The sequence below is a fragment of the Strix aluco genome, chromosome 14, assembly GCF_031877795.1.
Source record: "Strix aluco isolate bStrAlu1 chromosome 14, bStrAlu1.hap1, whole genome shotgun sequence".
Taxonomy (NCBI): domain Eukaryota; kingdom Metazoa; phylum Chordata; class Aves; order Strigiformes; family Strigidae; genus Strix; species Strix aluco.
In genome coordinates this window covers 22,911,404-22,929,394 of record NC_133944.1, presented here as the reverse complement: position 1 = coordinate 22,929,394, position 17,991 = coordinate 22,911,404, and the positions used below count along the sequence as shown (strand labels likewise).

The 17,991-nt window shown below is 47.1% G+C and overlaps 1 protein-coding gene across 2 annotated transcripts in view; it reads left to right on the top strand.

The window, feature by feature from the left end:
• EDC4 (enhancer of mRNA decapping 4) overlaps nucleotides 1-17,991 on the top strand; it is a 38,235-nt gene that overhangs the window by 16,284 nt on the left and 3,960 nt on the right. The window contains exons 13-27 of one of the 2 annotated variants that reach the window (XM_074839199.1): nucleotides 532-604; nucleotides 1,054-1,145; nucleotides 1,791-1,987; nucleotides 4,230-4,318; nucleotides 5,095-5,248; nucleotides 5,975-6,438; nucleotides 8,183-8,284; nucleotides 9,279-9,431; nucleotides 10,775-10,811; nucleotides 11,777-11,957; nucleotides 13,874-14,029; nucleotides 14,751-14,866; nucleotides 15,537-15,702; nucleotides 16,949-17,135; nucleotides 17,215-17,631. In XM_074839199.1, coding sequence (XP_074695300.1) covers nucleotides 532-604; nucleotides 1,054-1,145; nucleotides 1,791-1,987; nucleotides 4,230-4,318; nucleotides 5,095-5,248; nucleotides 5,975-6,438; nucleotides 8,183-8,284; nucleotides 9,279-9,431; nucleotides 10,775-10,811; nucleotides 11,777-11,957; nucleotides 13,874-14,029; nucleotides 14,751-14,866; nucleotides 15,537-15,702; nucleotides 16,949-17,135; nucleotides 17,215-17,272 — 2,225 coding nt within the window. In that variant the 3' untranslated portion in view covers nucleotides 17,273-17,631. Of the gene's footprint in view, nucleotides 1-531; nucleotides 605-1,053; nucleotides 1,146-1,790; nucleotides 1,988-4,229; nucleotides 4,319-5,094; nucleotides 5,249-5,974; nucleotides 6,439-8,182; nucleotides 8,285-9,278; nucleotides 9,432-10,774; nucleotides 10,812-11,776; nucleotides 11,958-13,873; nucleotides 14,030-14,750; nucleotides 14,867-15,536; nucleotides 15,703-16,948; nucleotides 17,136-17,214; nucleotides 17,632-17,991 lie in introns of those variants that run through there. The other variant, XM_074839198.1, reaches the window with a different exon arrangement.

The window sequence follows — 17,991 nt, the reverse complement described above, 5'->3', positions numbered from 1 at the left end:
ATCTTTTCTACTCAGCCTCCTTAGCTTTCTGAGCAGTGAGACTGATACAGGAGTTGGGTGAGTGTTGTCAGCACTAGCTGAGGGGAAGTTATTGCAAAGCCCTTCATAACTATAGCTATTTACAGCCAGGAAGGATGGTTGAGCCCTGGTCTGAACATCTGTACAATATAAGCTAGTGTGTGTCTTTTAAAATATACCCAACCAGTCACTTCAACAGCCAGAACAGATCTCTGGCAGTTCCAGATCTCAGCTTCCTCCTCTTTACTTTTTTTTTTAATCTTTTTTTTTTTTTTTTTCCCCCCCTCTTTCTTGAGGCTTGTTTGGCTGGATTAGAGCAAATTTGATTGTTCTCACATTGAAAAGTAAAGGGAAAGTAAGATATACTTTCCGTTAACAAGGTAAATCCACCTCTGAGGCAGGTGACGAAGCTGTATTGTGCTGGTTCTCTGCTGCTGGTTCATTTACTATGATGTTTTCCTAGTACTTTGTTTGCAGTTTCCATCCAACTTCATGTTTTTGTCTTACTTCCAGAAGGTGCTCAGGGAGCTGGGGCTGTTGAATCAGCAGCAGGCGTGCTGATAAAACTCTTCTGTGTGCACACCAAGTGAGTATGTGTAGCAGCTACCACGGGCAGCTGTCTGTGGTTGCCCTAATCCTGCACTGAGCTGTGGAAAGTTAATTTACCAATCCCTTTTGCTCATAACAAAAACTACTTGGAGCTACAGAAACTTCTAGCTGTGGTGTGGTCACTGGGGCCTTACCAGGCAGCAGCACCTCATGGTGTGGTGGCAAGCTAGTATTTTTGTCACCATGAGTACGCCGTGACTTAACAGTTGTGCTCATTGTATAAAGTGCTGGGAAGCATCTCCCAAATACCCTGGGCACCAGAACTGAGTGGTGCAGCTGAGGATCAGCTTCTGCTTCTTCTGTCACAGGCAGGAAACACTAAAGTGTATTCCAAGGGAATCAGTTCTGTGAAGAGAAATCTTCTAAGCATTAGACTTCTCTTGGTGATTCATAAAATAATCAGAGATGCCTGGTGTTTTTTTTCAGGGCCCTACAGGATGTGCAGATTAGATTCCAGCCTCTTCATAGTCCTGACACAAGTTCATCCATGCCTTCCCATGGCTCTCATGAAGAATTTGGTGAGCAGTTGATCTTCAGTGTTGCTGAGCCTTTAAAGGTGGTTGGTGCGGGGGGGACAGCAGGAGGGCAGCTTTGGGTGTGTCTTTGTAATAGAGTGGTGTCATTGCATAAAGGACCCTGAATACAGACTAGCTATGAAGCAGGCCTCTTGGTTAGACCCCGGTGTGAGTATGGAGCGTGGGGACATATTAGGATAGGAGTGCTGATGCTTTGTGCATGCTTGAGTTCACCTTGCTAGGTGATAATCGCTTCTGCCAGAAACTAGACTTTCGTCTCTTGTCAGGCAGAAGAGATTACAGTGACACCAGAGCTTTGGGGGTAGAGGGGAGCTGGGCTGTGTGTAGAGTGCCCTTTCAGTTCATTCACCATTCTGGGATGTGGCTGTTAAAACTGGCCTTGCGTTTGGGGAAGAAAGGAAGCTTGGATCCCTTATTATCAAAGCCACAACATCCACTGTTTAGCATACAAAGAGTAAGCATAACACAAGATTTGCCTTGCCCTAAGCTTTGATTAGGGTGTTGCAGGGCTTTTGCTCATTCTTTTTGGAAACCAGTATGGCTGGCATAACTTCATACTTTGTGGAATTAAAGCTTTAGCTTTTGGGGGAAGTTCCTGTAAATTGATTTGTATTTCTCCCTTGAAAGCCTTTCCAGACCACATGGCTGATCTAAGCACAGAAGGGCTGGGATCTGAAAAAGGATCAGTGCACGGCTCCCAACCAGACCTGCGGCGTATCGCTGATCTGCCTGTGCCAGCAGACTTCCTTTCCCTCTCAAATGATGCCAAACCTAAGCTGATGACTCCAGATGCATTCATGACACCAAGTACATCTCTTCAACAGGTAACTGGAGAGCAGCGCTGTTATTGTCAGTACAAGGGGTGTGTTTGGATTTTGATACTTCTGGGAACTTTTTCTAGGCAGTAATGACTGATAGGCTCTGCTAGCTGAATGCAAAGCACGCAGGAAACTGTGCATGTAACCAAACTGAGTAAAGGCATGTTGGCACATCTAAAATGCTAAGCTGGCCTAAGCTTGTGTTGCGAGTGCTGTGTTTAGCTGCAGAACTGCTGATGTAGCTGTGTTGTGTAGAAATACGGGTTTGCTAACTAGCTGTATCTAAGCTGGGAGACTGCTCTTACTGGTTTACACATGTTGTTTGGGGTTGTGATATAACTATAATGGAAAAAAATATGCCATCTCTGCACATCCTGTCTTATGGGATCCTGTGGGAATGCGTGTCTGAAATTATCAGGTGTGTAGATGGGCCTGTAACATCTTCTGCATGAGATCTGCAAATCGGTGATCCAGTGGGGTTTTTTTGAATCTAACACAGCAGGCCTTAACTTGTACAGAAGACAAGACTTCTGTGTGTGTTCTAAGGTTTTCGGTATCAGGAAGCACGTGAAGCCTTCTGTGGGATTTGGTGATCTCTGCAATGAGCATGCATTTACTGCTCTGATGGAGCAGTCAGAAAACACAGAATTCCTCTTAATGCTCTGTCACATGTGTGTGGCCAGCAGTGCTGTATCACATACCCCTGGGTCCTGCTGGGCATTTCTAGAGGCTGTCTGGCACTGTCAGTGTGCATCTGTCTGACTCAGCGCAGGTTTCTGCTGCCCCTTCTTAGTTATGCCAACAAGAAGAAATGCAGAAGCTCGCTGTTTCTTGGCTGCTCTGCCTCCAAGTGTTGTATGTTAGTTTGTCTTAAACCCACTCAGATATTCTTGCTTTATAGCCTGCTTTTGTGCCTCTACTGAATTTGTACTGAATCTCTGTGCTGAATTTTTTGACTGTGTAGTTTTCTCCATGTGCTTTTAGAATGGTAGTAGACCCAAATTTAGAAGTATTTTTAGAAGTGCATCCTGTAAGAAAAGTGATCTGCACCTTAATTACAAGGTGTGGATTTCACTGGTGAGAAGCTGTGCTGTTTGTTTTCTCTGCCTTCCTGTGAGAAATGGACTGTCAGCAGTTCTTTGCCGTGCTGATACAGTTTTTGGAAGCAAGGAGGAGAGTGCTTGTGAGTAGGGCTCCACGTACAAATCCTGAGGCAGGGCTTCCCCCTCCAAGGGAGGAACATATGGCTGTCACCACAGCTTGGACGTGTCACTGGAGGAGCCCGGATGAAGATGGATAGCACAGAGAGATGTGCAGCAATGGAGTTTGTGCTGAGTTGACTAACGAGAGAGCACCACCCCAGCAACAACTTGGGGAGCAAAGAAGAATTTAAACTCCTCCTAAAGGTTTTGATGTTGCTGGTGAAGTTGCTGAGTGCAGGAGTTAATTTTGTGCCTGAGGGTGGGTAGCCTCCCAATGCAAAGATGTCCCAAGGGAGCAGTGAGAAGTTGTTGATGGGGTGATGGGTGCACATACTGTTTGCTGCAAAGAGCAGCTCACTCTTCAGTGTAACCGTTCAGGCTTTTCACTGCTGCCTGTTTCATGGCAGGCTTCTTCCTGCTGGCACCAGCACCCAGGAGCACTGTAGGGTGGAAACAGCCTTGAGTTCGGCTCAGTCTCTGCTCTCTGCCATAAGCACCGTCAAGTGTAAGCTTGGCCACATCAGCTTTCCCAGCTGAATACTTGTGTGCTTATGCTGGTGTTCTCTGTAGGTGTTTCTTGGTAGCCAGAAGCAGCAGTGGGGGCCAGCACTGTGTTCTTCACTGCTAGCCAGTTGGTTCGATGAGCAATACCTCTTCTTGTGCATCGGAGCATTCTACTTCCATGTGTCAGCATTGGAGGACCTCTACAGACTCCGGCCTCACTAGTGGCAACAGACCTTGGCAAGAGCAGTTTAGCTCAAAGCACAAAAATGGCAATCTGGTGCAGAACCCTGCAAAATGCCACTTTGTTTTGGGAGAGCGATTGCTCAATAAAAACAATCATGGCTCATGTGCTGAGGATGTATTGGGGTTTACCTTCGACCAGCACCTGAGCACTCTAGCAGTACAACTCAACCTGTGGGGTTTTTTTTTATTTCCTCTTCACCAAAGACTCTTTAGGCGTTGTACCGGAGCCAGCATTCTCTGGTTAAGCTGTGCTGTCGGACTCTTCTGTCACATCCTGACCGCTGTGTATCTTCTTACAGATTGCTGTATCTCCAGGCAGCAGCGTCAGTTCCCTGACTGCAGTCACAGCCATGAGTAGCACTTCTGTCACAGATGCCTCTATGCCCAGGTAAATAGCGCATGTATTAAATAATACGTCTGCAGCTGAACTGATACGGTCCTTCAGGGTGATGCAGAGCTGGAGTGTATCTTGTAGGAGAGGAGATTGTAACTAGAGTTAGAAACTGGCCTGCGTCCCAGTGTCCCTATATGGGTAACTGCATCTCTAATGCAGCTTGGAGCATGCTTGTTGTCATCCGAGGGGCCAACAGTAGTGTTTCATTTGTGCCTCCTAGGGATTCTCTTATTGCATCTCAGTTTTGTTGCTTTACATGCTTCTCCCAAAGGGCTGTCGTTGTTTACAGGTAAGAGAACACTGCAGCCACCAAGGACAGGGAGATAATTGGGACTGTTAGGAAAATCTTACTAGTGTTGTGGTGGGTTGGGCTGCATAAGAGGTGAAAACTTCATTTCTGTGGGCTGGAAAAAGGACAAAGACCTATCCCACAGTGTCCTGTTTTTCCCTAAACTCTCAGTGTGCACTGAAGATATAACTGGTCCCTTTTCTCGTTGACCCCTCGAATTCTAAGAGATTGTGATGTCCCTCTGTTGTTTTGGGTTTTTTTGTTTGTTTCCACTTGGTCTTTCTTTGGGCTGTGTGGGGACTAGGAGATGCAGCTGCTACTTGACAGGGAGTGGCTGACCATGGTGGAAAGAGCAAGGGCTTGGAGAACACGAGTGAAGTTTGGATTGGTGACCTGTGGATCCCGTCTCCTCAGGTGTTTCATGCAGATCTGTATCATTAGGTTGGCCTGCTTGATTTGGTTGTATGTCTGTTTTCTGCAGGCCATCGGAAGACTTGACTGTGAGCCCCAAGATGCAGCTGGACACCAGCCTCACGCTGAGTAGCAGTAGCAGCAGTCTCCAGACTAGTCCTAGGAGCCATTCCGTTCTTATCCCAGGCCTCCCTGACAAGCTAACACCAAAGGCACCTGTTCCAGTAAGACTCCAAATGCTGCTCCCTTCCTTCTCCTCGTGGGCCAAGGGACCTCTTTCTGAAATTAGACTTATTTGGACGTTAACAGGGCCAGTGTCTCCCCTTGGGAAAGCACAGCTGCTGGCACAGATCTGCAGCCAGGTTTACCCCTCTTAATGGAACTTGACCTTGTGTAAAACAGCATGTCTCTGAAATCTAGAGAAAGTTCTAGCTTGTGCTGTCGCTATCACAGTGGTTGGAAATGGTCAGCCTTTGTGTTAGGAGACAGTGCTACCTGGAAAGGTTTCTTCCTCCTTGCTGGTCTTAAAGGTCCGAAACAATAATTTTCTATTCCTAAATTTTTCTTTCCAGGTGTGATGTAAAACAGATTATGACCAAAGCTTGAAATTGAAATAAGCTTTCAGTCCAGGAGATACTCAATGTTAAAACTAACTTTTTCCTTCAAAGAGAAGGGGTCCTGGAGCAGCGAGGTAGAACTGGTGTTAGATTTTCCTTTGAAAGTGTGTTCAAACTAGCATTGTCTGAAGTGTTATTAGCCCAGCTGAGAGCCCATTACGAGTCTTGGGGCCCTTCTCTGTCTGCTGAACAGAGTGGGAGCACAGGGCTCACATGAGGAAAAGATACAGCTGGCTGTTTCCAGAGGTGGTTGGTACCAGCTGATTCTTGGGGTGTCTCCACATTACCCTGAAGGGTCTTGTTTGTTTGTTTTTTTTTTTCTTTTGAATTAAGGTCACGCCAGGAAACCCCTCTCTAGCACTGGAACTACAGGAGGTGGAGCCCTTGGTGGTGCCCCAGGCCTCTCCCACCCGCGAGCGCTCGCCAGACGTCATTTCCTCTGCTTCCACAGCCATGTCCCAAGATATCCCAGAGATTGCTTCCGAGACCTTGCAACGCAGCTTTGCGGCAGCTCCGTCTGGGCTCCCTGCGGAGGTGCTGGAGCCCAGTCATCACGCAGACAGTATGGCATCCGCTGCCTCGGCCTTGCATTTGCTGTCTCCGAGGAACCGGCACAATTCAGAGCACAGCCACCACTCTTTGGACATGCCTCCAGTGGAGGTGGACAGACTGAATGCTCCATCGTTACTAGAGACTGCTTTAACTCAGGAAAATGCATCTTCTGACAGTGTTGTGAGTCAGCCTTGGCCAGCAGCTCCTGACATAACCAGAGAAACCAGGAACAGCATGGCAGACAGGTAATCACTTGGGTTTGTCTTGCTTAGGGCAATTTCTTTGCACTAGCCAAATTGCTGGCTTAGTCAAAAGCTCTTATGTTGTGATTAAACCCGACCAGTTATCCATCCCTCCTTTCTTTAAAGGATCTGATGATTCAGCCTTCCTGTGTGCTTGGTCTGTGTATACTGTGTCCTGAACTTCCTAGACCAGCTCTAAAAATTTGTGCTCTCTAATACCCCTTGCAGCATAAAGGATCTGTTAAGAAGGTGAAAAGTGTACTTTATTGGCTGTCATGTTCACCTGGGAATGGAGACATGAGATGGGATTTTTTTTATTTTACTATGAAAATAAAATCAGTGCAAGCTAAATTCTGCCCTGGGTGATGCATTCATGCATGCTCTTATTGAAAGGAATCAATTAGCACATAATTTACACAGGTTTGATTATAAGATAATGGTGTATCTCTCTTCTAGGATTGGCTCTGTGCAGCTAGCATTCTAAATAAAGTACTTCAAAAGCCAGGAAGTGAATGACAGTGTCTCTGTGGAGCAGGCTTGAAGAATGGGGCAGCATCACATATGCCTGCTTACCAGGAGCAAACCATTATGCTGTGAGCAGTGCTAGGATTCATCACAGAATTAGTGTCCCCGTCTTCTAGTGAGATGGGAACAGCAACGTGCATCTGGCATCTCCAGAGTCTGTCTAGGCCAGGGCTGCATGCAGCATCAGAGTCTGCAGACACCTTCCTTTTCAACAGGAGTAACACGCTGAGAGTGTCAGTGTTGTCCCTCGAAACTATCCAGGGCTGTTCCCTCCCATCAGAACTGCAAGAGCAAGGCCTCACCTTGCGCCTCCACACCTGAGGATGCTGCTTCAGGAAATGGTCTCAGTTCTGATGGCTTTGGGGAGGTCACTGAGGCTGTGTCTCTATGCAGTGTGTTTGCTTTTGCTCATAATTTGAAGTTGAGAAAATACTTTTGTAGGAGTTTGCAACTCCCTTCAACACCACTCTGTCTTTGAATTCTTCAGGACTTCTCGTATCAGAGTATCAGATCAGATATCTCTGCGTCTGAGATATTTCACTTGTGCATCAATACAATTTTTTTTTGACATTCCAGCTCAGTCAAGCCATCAGCCTACATGAAATTAACAAGTGCTCATTTCTGTTTCAACTTTTTCCTGTGCACTGTATCCAAAGAGACCTGGTTTATAGCTTAGGAGCATGTGTAACTTCCAATTTCCTTTCAGAACCTTTATGAAACTCAGACTGGATTCGCTGTTGCAATTCTGTCTCGTAGAGCTAACCCATCAAATTGGCACGCTTCTCTCTGTGTGCTCCTCAGACACTTGAAAGAACTGAGAAACACTGATTTTTGCCCCGGTGACCAGTATTACTTGAGGAAAAACAAACCCAAGATGGTGCTGTTCACTGAAGTGCACAACACTGCCCATTTTGAGTAGTGGCTTACCTGTCTTGCATGACTGTGTGTTGGGAGATTGTTCTTGGTTAGTGCCTGAAGCATAGCTGAGCTGTTTTTCCCTTCTTAAGGCTTCCAGAAAAATGCATGGAGAAGTTTTGAGTGTTTAGTGCCTCTAAACAACACTTGCTGCTCTCTGGATCTGTGCAGATAGGTGTGGGATTTTGTTTGTTTTAGATCTTCTATCAGGATCTCATGAGAAGTAGAGTGAGCAAATATCCAAGCTGGAAAAGACTTCCATGATGGTATTTTCTTTTTTTTTTTTTTTTTTTTTTTCCTCCTCTAGCCCAAGGGATGAGGTTGAAGAAAAGCACAAGAGCTCTTCCTATCATCGACACAGTTACCACCTGCTGCAGCATGACAGCCAGGATGCTAGTGCAGAACAAAGGTACCCGAGTGCTCAGCCCCCTCTCTCGCCCTGCATGGACTCAGTTCAGGCTGCATTCGTGCTTCTGTCCCCAGCAAGCCTTCACGTGTGGGGTGAATGTCTTTGCTTTGTCTCCTGACTTAATGTGTGTATGCAGTCCAGCTTCTGTAATGTTCTGATGACTTCAGCTGATGATGAGGTTGGCCTCTGGGCATTGTCCAATTTACTCTCTGTAGGGAAAAGTTTGACTCTGCAGCTTCTAAGGGCATGGACCAAGCTTGGTTTAATTATTAGTGAAAATCTATTAAAGGATCAGTTTCCAAATAGAGTGCCTTAGATAAGGTAGCAAGATATCTCAGGAGTTAGGGTCTTGCTTTTGATACCTTTGCTCCCTCATGAGCTGCCCTAAAGCTCTGTGGGCACGTTCTGTGTGCCTGGCAAGCTCAGTTTGACGGCTGAGGGTTCATTCATAATCCAGATTCAGACTGAAACGTGGAGCCTATATTGGATGGCTGGTCAGCAGCTGAAAGACTCCAAGGTCCTGAGGATCACATACTTCCTAGGCTCAACCTGACTCTCCTACAACACTTGCTGTGTAATGTGCTTGCTGTCTGTAAAGCTGCACGGATGTGCTGTGCTTGGGTTTCCCTGCTGGGTCAGCGTCACATCCTGGGGGTTATGTGCTTGTGTGTGTGTGTGTGTGTGTGTGTGTGCAGCAAGAGCAGGCGTCATTCCACCACACTGCCTGAACCACAGTTATCCCTAACGCAGAGACCCTTCAGGGCTTGCTGTGCAGCACCTGAGCTCAGCCTGAGCAGACCTGGATCAAAACAGAGCAGCACACACCGAGCTCTGGAGTAGCCTCTGTGTTAAAGCTCGAGGTGGCGGGCGTCCTTAGCTGCGTGACTCTGGCCGTGTGTGGAGGAAGAGCAGAGTGTGAATCCCCTCCCCTCGGTACAGGCTAACGCTCTCCAGTATTGCAAGTGATGTCCTCTCCCCTGCTGTTCCTTCACAGTGACCATGATGATGAAGTTGCAAGCTTGGCTTCTACGTCAGGTGGATTTGGTGCCAAAACGTCTACGCAGAGGCTGCCTGTGAAGGACTGGAAAGCCAAGGCATCCCCTCGGGCTTCCCCGAAGCTAAAGCGGAAGGGCAAGAAAGATGATGGGTATGCTGGGCTTGCCAGAATGCAGGTGGCTGTGGGATCAGCTGTGCAGGGCCACAACCTGATGTGGCTGTTAGCAGTGACACTGGGGTCTGAGGCGGGGCAGCAGCCACGTGCTCCCAGCCCTCACCCCGTTTTGCATTGGCAGTAACCTCACAGAAAGTGTTGCTGGTTACTCGGACACTGACGGCCACAGGGGTGTGGGAGTAGGTTCTGCACTACCTTTCCATCTGAGACTCAAAATCCAAAATACAGCTTGGGTTTCAGAAGAATGTGTGGGAGGTGAATTGCACGTTGTGGGGGGACACTGGATCTATTTGCTAGTTTCAGTAAAGGCTTCATTGGAACTGAGCTACACTGTGAGCGTAGCTTAACGTGGCCTCCATTTCTGGTTGGCGTCTGAACGCTGGCACAGTGCCCTTGTTCAACAATATCTATCATTTGTTACCTGCTTGCTGCTTTTGTGTGTTTCTGAACATGCCCATATGAATGTCTTGTGAGTGCAAGCTGCTGGCTATAATGGTCTGCCCATGGGAAATTAGACCAACCTGTCTGCATTAATGTGAGGAGAGCAGCACAGCTTCTGCACAGGGCTCTCTTCTCTTCTTGTGTTCCCATAGCTCCGTGATTTGGATCTGGCTGTGCAGATTACAACAAAGATGGGCTATGGCATTAAGCTTCTGGCTGTCGTCCTGTACTGTGACACTCAAGCCCTTAGCCTCAGAAATGCCTTTCATTTTTCCTGCCTCTGTCCTTTTAAAGTTGCTGAATGGATGCTGTCTGGGAACAACAAATGTTTACTTTCCTTCTGGTAGGGTTTGAATATTCATAGATTTGTGACTTGGATGGAGTCGTGCAATATTAGTGGCTCAGTTCAGTGTTTTTCTTTATTCTGCTGTATATGCTGGAGGGCATTGCTAGTTTCTTCACCTTGAGAGCTGGAATCATTCTAGAGGATTTGAAGCTCATTAATTCTATATTAAAAAAATTGGTTTTTCTTTGTAAAATATCAGGAGACCTTCAAAAGCTGTTTGGCAAAGCCTTCCCTGGCTTTGAATTTGGACAAAACTGAAAAATGAGTGTGCGTTGTTTTTCGTAACAGTCCTCGTTAAGACTTGGTTCAGATCTCCTCCCTGCGAAGGGACCAGTCTGTAAGGAACTTCAGGGCCTGTGGATGGTGCAAACGATGGAGTCACAGTGCTGTAAGGACTGCGATTTCATCGCCTGTATGAGCTGGAGTGTAAAATCTAAAGCAACCGTAAAATGTGTGATCTGTTTTGGCAGAAGACTTGGATAGTAAGCGTAGTTAATTGACATAATTGGATTACTACATTTTTTATTTCCAGGGATGTGAACCAGTCGCCAAGATCATCTAACAACCAGGTGAGTCAGAGCTGCTCTGCAGTCCATCCCAAGGGCACGATGCTTCTGTTCTATTTACTGTCTTACTAAAGACCTGAGAGAAAGTTCATCCCAGTTCCTTGAAGTCCATGGGCCACTCCTGTACCCGAGCAGGCTGCGATGGGGCTGCGCTTGGGCTCGACATTGCTCTGTGACTGTGCAGCAGAGAAGGAGCTGCTCAGTGCTATCCAGACTGATGGTTTCCTTCTCACCTTTGCATATTGATGTCCATTTCTGTTCTCACGAGTCCTGTATCATCCAAGACACTACCACTCTTTAACTCTTCCCTGCTGAGATGACTCGCATATGTTGGCAGCAGGATAAGCTGTTCCCAGCAAAGTAAGGGTCACAGTGGGACTGGCCCGTTAGAATTTCTTATCCCTGTTGATAGTACCTTCATATCTAGCAGAAAGTGCTCTCAGCTGAGTTGTGTACGCTTCTTAAACTGCCCTTGATGTGTGTGCCTCCTTTAGATATTTTGAGCAGGTGAAGAGACAGTAGATGTATACTTCTCCAGTTGTTTGGTTATTCATAAATAAGTGAAAGTGCTGAAAAAGTGCTCTAGGAAACCTCCTTCTTACTCTACTGATCACACAGCTCTTTTCATAAGTGTTTGAGGTCATTATTTACATTCAGAGGCCTAAACGCTCTCTCTCAGTACCTGGCCAAAAGTGTTTTCTTCTGGTTTTTTTAGATGCCAGAGCTTTGAAGAGAGTCTTGAATCTAAGCAGTTGAGGATATTCTAAGCAACCATTTATGAATTCCGTGTGGGAACTTCATGTACCTTTATCAGTTTATTTTGTGGGACAAAAGCCTTAGAAATAGGCATTAAACTGGCCCTGTTTCTCTGCGTTGTGTGTTACACTTCAGTTGACTTAGTCAAGCTTTCCGATAGGCGTTGACCTCCAATCCTGCTAGAAATGACTGCTTGTGCTCTCCACGCGTAGGTGACACCGGAGTTCCAGGATGAGCTGATGTGCATGTTGAGGAGCCAACAGCGGGAGCTCTCGGAGCTGCGTCAGAACCAGATGGAGCTTCTGCAGAGACTCACGGATCACCTTGATGCCGTTCAGAGCTCCCTTATGGGCCATATGGAGAGGGTGATTGACTCCCAGCAGGAGCAGGAGCGTATCCTTTGCAAATGTGGCATGGCACTGAAGGAGTGGAAGGCTGCAAAGCAGACTAAAGACGTGAGGAAGGCTAAGAAAGTTCAAGGATCTTGGTAGCTTGGGCCATAGGTGCAGTAGAGTTGCCTGGCTGCAATAGAAGTACTTCAGTTCCTCTCAGTCCCTTTCTAAGGGCAAGACACTCAAAAGTAGAATGGAGAAAAACTGATACTTTCTCCATGCCACTAAATCTTCCAGTTACCCGTTAAGACCATAAGTGCTGCAACACTGCAGCAGTCTAGAGGTACACCTAATACACCATCCTACGTCAGGCAGTGGCCAGCTGCACAAGAGTAATTATGGGTTGCTCCGTTCCTTCCTTTCCTCCTTAAGGCGAGTCAGTACTTGCACCAGAAATAGCACCTGACTGCCACACTGCATAGCTGAATATAGAACTACCTTGTCTGTACCCATATATACTTCTGGTGGTGCACAGGTCCCTTATGTGTTTTCTAAAAAGTACTTTCTTTTGGTGTTTTCAAACCTGGTATCCAATTATTTTTATTGTATTGTCAGTAGTCAGCTCCTGTACATCTTTTGCTGCACTGAATTTGGTCATGTTCCCTAAACTGAGCAGCTCCAGCCTGTTTCATGTTTGAAACCAGTCTTAACTTCTATGACATGACAATGATTTCTGTTTTCTTTATTAATTACTCTTGGATTTTTCCTTTTTGATCATCAGGCTGATATTTTCATAGATAATTCAGATAGCTTTCTACTGAAGTTTGGAGTCTAGAGCTATATTGTAATATTAGAGTAATTTTTCCCTATCTGCACTGAATTTTGTCAGCAACTGAATTGTCTTTTCACTTTTTGTTGGGTTTTTTTGTTTTGGTTTTTAAGATGCACATGCATCTCAGAGTTTGTGTGTTGGCTCCGTCAGAGAGCTTGGTTGCTTCGTGAGGTATGACTAGCTTTTCTGAAGCCTGAGGTTGCTTTCGTACCCTGTATTGCTTATGTCCACCAATTCCATCCTGTGGAAACTATTTACCAATTTGCTTTTTACGGCTGTTGGGCTACTTTGTTTCTGTAGTGGTTTTGGCTGAGATGTAGTTCATTTTCTTCACAGCAGCTGGTGTGGTGGTGTGTTCTTGGATTTGTGACCAAAACAAGTTGATAACACACTGATGTTTTTGCTATTGCTAAACCTCGTCAAGGCCTTCTCTGTTTCTCACACTACTCCACCAGTGAGCAGCCTGGGGGTGGGCAAGAAGTAGGGAGGGGACACAGCTGGGCCAGGTGACCCCAACTGACCAAAGGGATGTCCTGTACTGTATGACGTGCTCAGCAGTAAAAGCTGGGGGAAAGGAGGAGGAAGAGGGGACATTCAGAGCGATGGCGTTTGTCTTCCGAAGCCACTGTTACCTGTGATGGAGCCCAGCTGTCCTGGGGATGGTTGAACACCTGCCCGCCGATGGGAAGTAGTAAATGAATTCCTTGTTTTGCTTGGCTTGCATGTGCAGCTTTTGCTTTACTTATTAAACTGTTTTATCTCAACCTGTGAACTTTTGCCCTCCCTGTTCTCTCCCTCATCCTGCTGCAGAGGACTGAGTGAGCGGCTATATGGAGCTGAGCTGCCTACGGGAGCAGCTGAGTTAACCCACAGTACACAGGGAACAGCCCTGTTGAGCTGCTTCTAGCTCTTTGGCTTTTCCACCACACCTTCCAGAGCTCTTCTCTCACCCTGATCATTTGTTTAAGAGCACCCTGTTGTTTACAGGAACACATCAGCAATGTTATCAAACCCCTCTTTCACCAGAGCTGTAAATTTGCTCTCACTGAGCCTCCTGAGGTGAGGCTAGCGTCCATCTTTGTGGACCGGAGTGTTGAGGGTGGAGAGGAAATCTGTTTGTGTTCCTTAACATGCATTCTCATTAGAGAGAAGACTAGACCGAGCGCTGACGGAAGGACAGCAGCGCAATGGGCAGCTCCAGGAGCATTTGTCTCAGCAGCTCTCTCAGACCCTTTCCACTGCTGTGTGTAACCGTCTGGAGAGGACCATTCGTGAGGAGATGAAGAAGACCGTACCCCAGTGTGAGTGTTGAGCCTGGGTTTGGAAGGTGGATCCCTATAGCCCCGGCGGGACTGAAAACATGCTGTGTAAAAGTGTTGGCACTGCGTGAAGTAGGAGTTAGGTTACATGAAGAGTAGTCATTGCACTTTAAACTGTTGCAGGCCCCAGTGTAATCTGAGGAGTTGTGGTTTGGAAGGAGTGTGAGGCTCCCAGAGGGGATGCTTTTCCAGAGAATGTGGTCTGACCTTCCGTTATAATCCATAAAGCTTCTGGGGTCTGTTTGGTGGAGGAAGGCAAAAGAGGCTAATGAGTATGGAAACGTTGAGACTTGACTGGAGCAAACTTAAACTTGTCTTTGCCCTTCCTTGATGCTCTGGCACCATCCATGTAAGGAAATGTTCAAAGAAATGCTGGTGGCCAAGCCGCCTGCAGCCATTAGTGTCCACCATTCTGCTTGAAGCAGGGCACCTGCTATTCTGCATCAGATCAGCTGTGACTTTGTCAGGGCAAGTCTTGAAAACCTTCAAGGTTGGAGATTCCACAGCCTCTCTGGTGACTTCCAGAGCTGTACCACCTTCCTAGCAAAAAGTTTCTCCTAATGTCCAACCTTAGTTTCCCAAGCTAGAACTTGTGCCCCTTGCCTCTTGCTGTGTCATATCCAGGAAGAGTTTGACTACTCTTTCTTTTTCATGTGACTCGAGGCTTAAAGCTGCAACTGTGACATGTTTGTGTTGTGCCTAGGCATTTCCAAGAGCATGGATCCTATCACTGGCCAGCTAAGTAACACCATTGCTGCCAAGCTCACTGCTGTTGAGGGGACACTGAAAGAGAGTATCACCAAGCTAGTGAAATCAAAGGTAAGAAGAACCAGACTGTAGCTTTTCCTGGGGATATTGAGTTGTCACCTGCCTGGGTAGTGACTCCTCATACCTCTTCCCCTCACCTGTATCTCCAGGTAAGGTCAGTTTAGCTGCCAGTGGTCAAAGCTCTTTCATGGGCTTATCAGGAGAGCGAGCTCATTGTATACTCCCCTGCCTGCTTTGCCTCATCTTTACCTTTCTTTCATTTACCAAGTTGTTAATTTTCTACTAGAGATTCTCACTCCAGCAGTGGTTTTTAGGGCCAAGTCAATCAGCCAAGTGGTGAAGGTTTACTGGCTTTTCTGCTTTCCGCTCTGCTCTCCACGTGTACGTCATTTAGGGAGCAAGGAATGGTGGATTGTGGGAGGGAAGCAGGGGAAGGGGAAAGGAGCCATGTCTGACTGTGCCACCTTCCCTTGCTCTACAGCTCAGCGACAGGGAAATCGTGATGTTCTTGGCCAGCCCCTCAGCAAGCAGATGCTCTGCCTGCTGTAGTCACGGTGCAGCCTGGTCAGTGGAAGGAGCTGAGGGAATACACACTTCTGACACTGGGTTGTCCTTTCCTGGTGTGGGTGTGTTGCAAGGACCTACACTGTTTGTTCACATCTTTAGTCTGCAGCAGACTATTGTTAATTTTCTGGAATTTCTTCTGTGTGTTTTTTGTAAGAATCTTACAGATACTGTTGTGAGGGCAACGGCCGATACCCTGCAGGGGCCGATCCAGTCAGCTTACAGGGAAGCATTTCAGAGCGTTGTGTTGCCAGCCTTTGAGAAGAGCTGCCAGTCCATGTTCCAGCAAATCAATGACACCTTCAAGCAGGGCACGCAGGAATGTGAGTAGGTTTTCTTCTCTGAGTTTTCTCTGCACAGCGTATTTGCGTTAGGGGCTGACAACAAAATGTCCTTATGTCTTTGCCTTTCGGAGTTTCAGTGGTAACTGTTTAACCTCTTAGCCCATCTGCGTGCTCCGTTTCACACTTGGGAAACAGAAGCAGAAGTGAGAAAATTTCTGTGGGTGGTGCTGTAAGAACAGAGATTCACCTCTGGTCTTTGTAGCCCATGCAGCGAAACACTTGGCCTCATTCTGTGAATCTGTCTTCATTTATTGAGTAGTAAAGCCCAGCTGTAGGATTACCCCATCCTGACATCAGGAAGGTGATGGATGGAGTGGGTAGCAGTCCTGCAGCTAGGCCCTCATCTCAGAGGGGTAATGGACTGGGGAAGGTTTAGAGAAGGGTACGGGGATGATCAGAGGTTAAATAGTGGCTGAACAATGTAGGCATGGTCAGGCTCGAAAAAAGAAAAGTATACCCTCAAGTAAGGAAAATCGTACACTGATGGACTGGAGGAAGTCTTTCCTGTTCTTGGGCTTGGGATCCAGTTTCTTGGCCTTCTGGGAGGCCAGGCAGGTATTACTCCACAGAGCTAGTTTCTGAGGGGGCCTGAAGTTGGCTACTGCTAGCACAGCGACTCGTGTTGTCCATAGATCTGCAGAGTGTCTCCAGCTGCTGTTTATTTTGCACCCTTTCTCTTCATCACAAGTCTCCTGCAAGCAGATAGAGCTTATATTCTTCTCCCTTTTGATACATTCTTCTTTCTCTCTTTTGATCAGACCAGTTCATAAAATATTTTAAAATACAGCTTTTTGATCTCTGCAGACATGCAGACTTTTTTTTTTTTTTTTTGGTCAGAAATGTTCCTCCTCTTTCTTCATTGCCATCGAACTCTGTCACTAATGCAGATCACAGCTCACACTGTGTATGAAATCAAATACCCTTACTCCCACCTTTATCTTGCCCTGAACAAACAGTGCCTGTAAAGGTCTGTCGCAAGATAACTCACAGCTTTGTTGCTTTATCATGTAATGCTGCGTGATGGGAAGGCTGGAAGCAGGGTTTCTAGGTTAGTGTAATGCAGCCCAGAACAAGGCTTGTGCATTCTCCCCCCTCTCCCACGCTTGTATACTGGCTCAGTAATTGTTTCTGCTGGAGGACGTGTAGAACCTGGCAGCTGGATTTCTGCCCTGACCATCTCCACAGGTACTGATGGCACAAATATCTTCCTCTCTGGTCGCTGCAGATATCCAACAGCTCGAGACTCACTTGAAAAACAAGAAAGTACGAGAACAGGAGGCCCGGGACCCGCTGCTCAATCAGCTTCGACAGCTCATCAGCACCTTCCAGAGCACCACCGAGCAGCTGGCATCCACTGTCGCAGCCAGCGTCCATGCTGAGGTCCAGCATCAGCTGCATATTATCGTGGGCAAGTAAGTTGGCAGCTGGGCTTGTGGAGAGAGGTGTCAGCGAGAGGTATACGTGTGCGTAACAAAAACCTCTCCCTGCTAGGTGTGGAACAAGCCGTTTGCCACTGCAGGGCTGCTTGTTGACTCTGTGCACAGTGTGACAAAGCGTGTGGGCTGGTGTAACTGCTGCCCTGTAGGACACAAAACAAAGACCACAGAAGGTTTCTAACAACCAACTGTATCGCTGGTGCATCTGGGAGCTCAGGGCCTGCTTTTCACAGGGCATGTTGGAGGACAGAAGGACCTAAGGCAGCCCAAAAGTACGCTCAATTCTGACAAGTTCTGAAATGTTCTTCTGATCTCTTGAAGGCTTTTCTTCCTAACTCTGTGTCCTCAGGCATACCAGCAGTTTCTGCAGGCTGGTCTGTCCTCCCAGCTGCTCTGCAGCAATTTGTGCTTGGCCATCCTGGTTTCAAGAGGTGATCCCAGCAGTGCCTTCAACGTGTTCACACCGTAAAGCTGGTGGTGGGTTGCCATTGTTCACCTGTGGGGCAGAACACCCCTGTCTTTTTTTTTTTTTAAGCCACTAGAACATGTGTCAGAGCACATTGGGGTCTTTGATGCAGACCAGACTTCTCAGGAAGGCTGCCAGACTAAATTCTGGTCTTGTGGCGTGGGCTGTGCTTGCTCCCAGGGAAATCCTGCTGTTCTGTCTGTGGTAGAGCAGGTTTGATGCCTTTGCACTCTCGGTATGAGGGGGGAGGATCGAGCCCCTGGGGGGGAAGGGTGTAACACACAGCCGTGGAGCCTGCACTGGGAACTGGTCTGCTCTGGAGAAGTCAGAGGCTCAGTGGAAGGGTGTTCTCATTCTAAAGGTGTC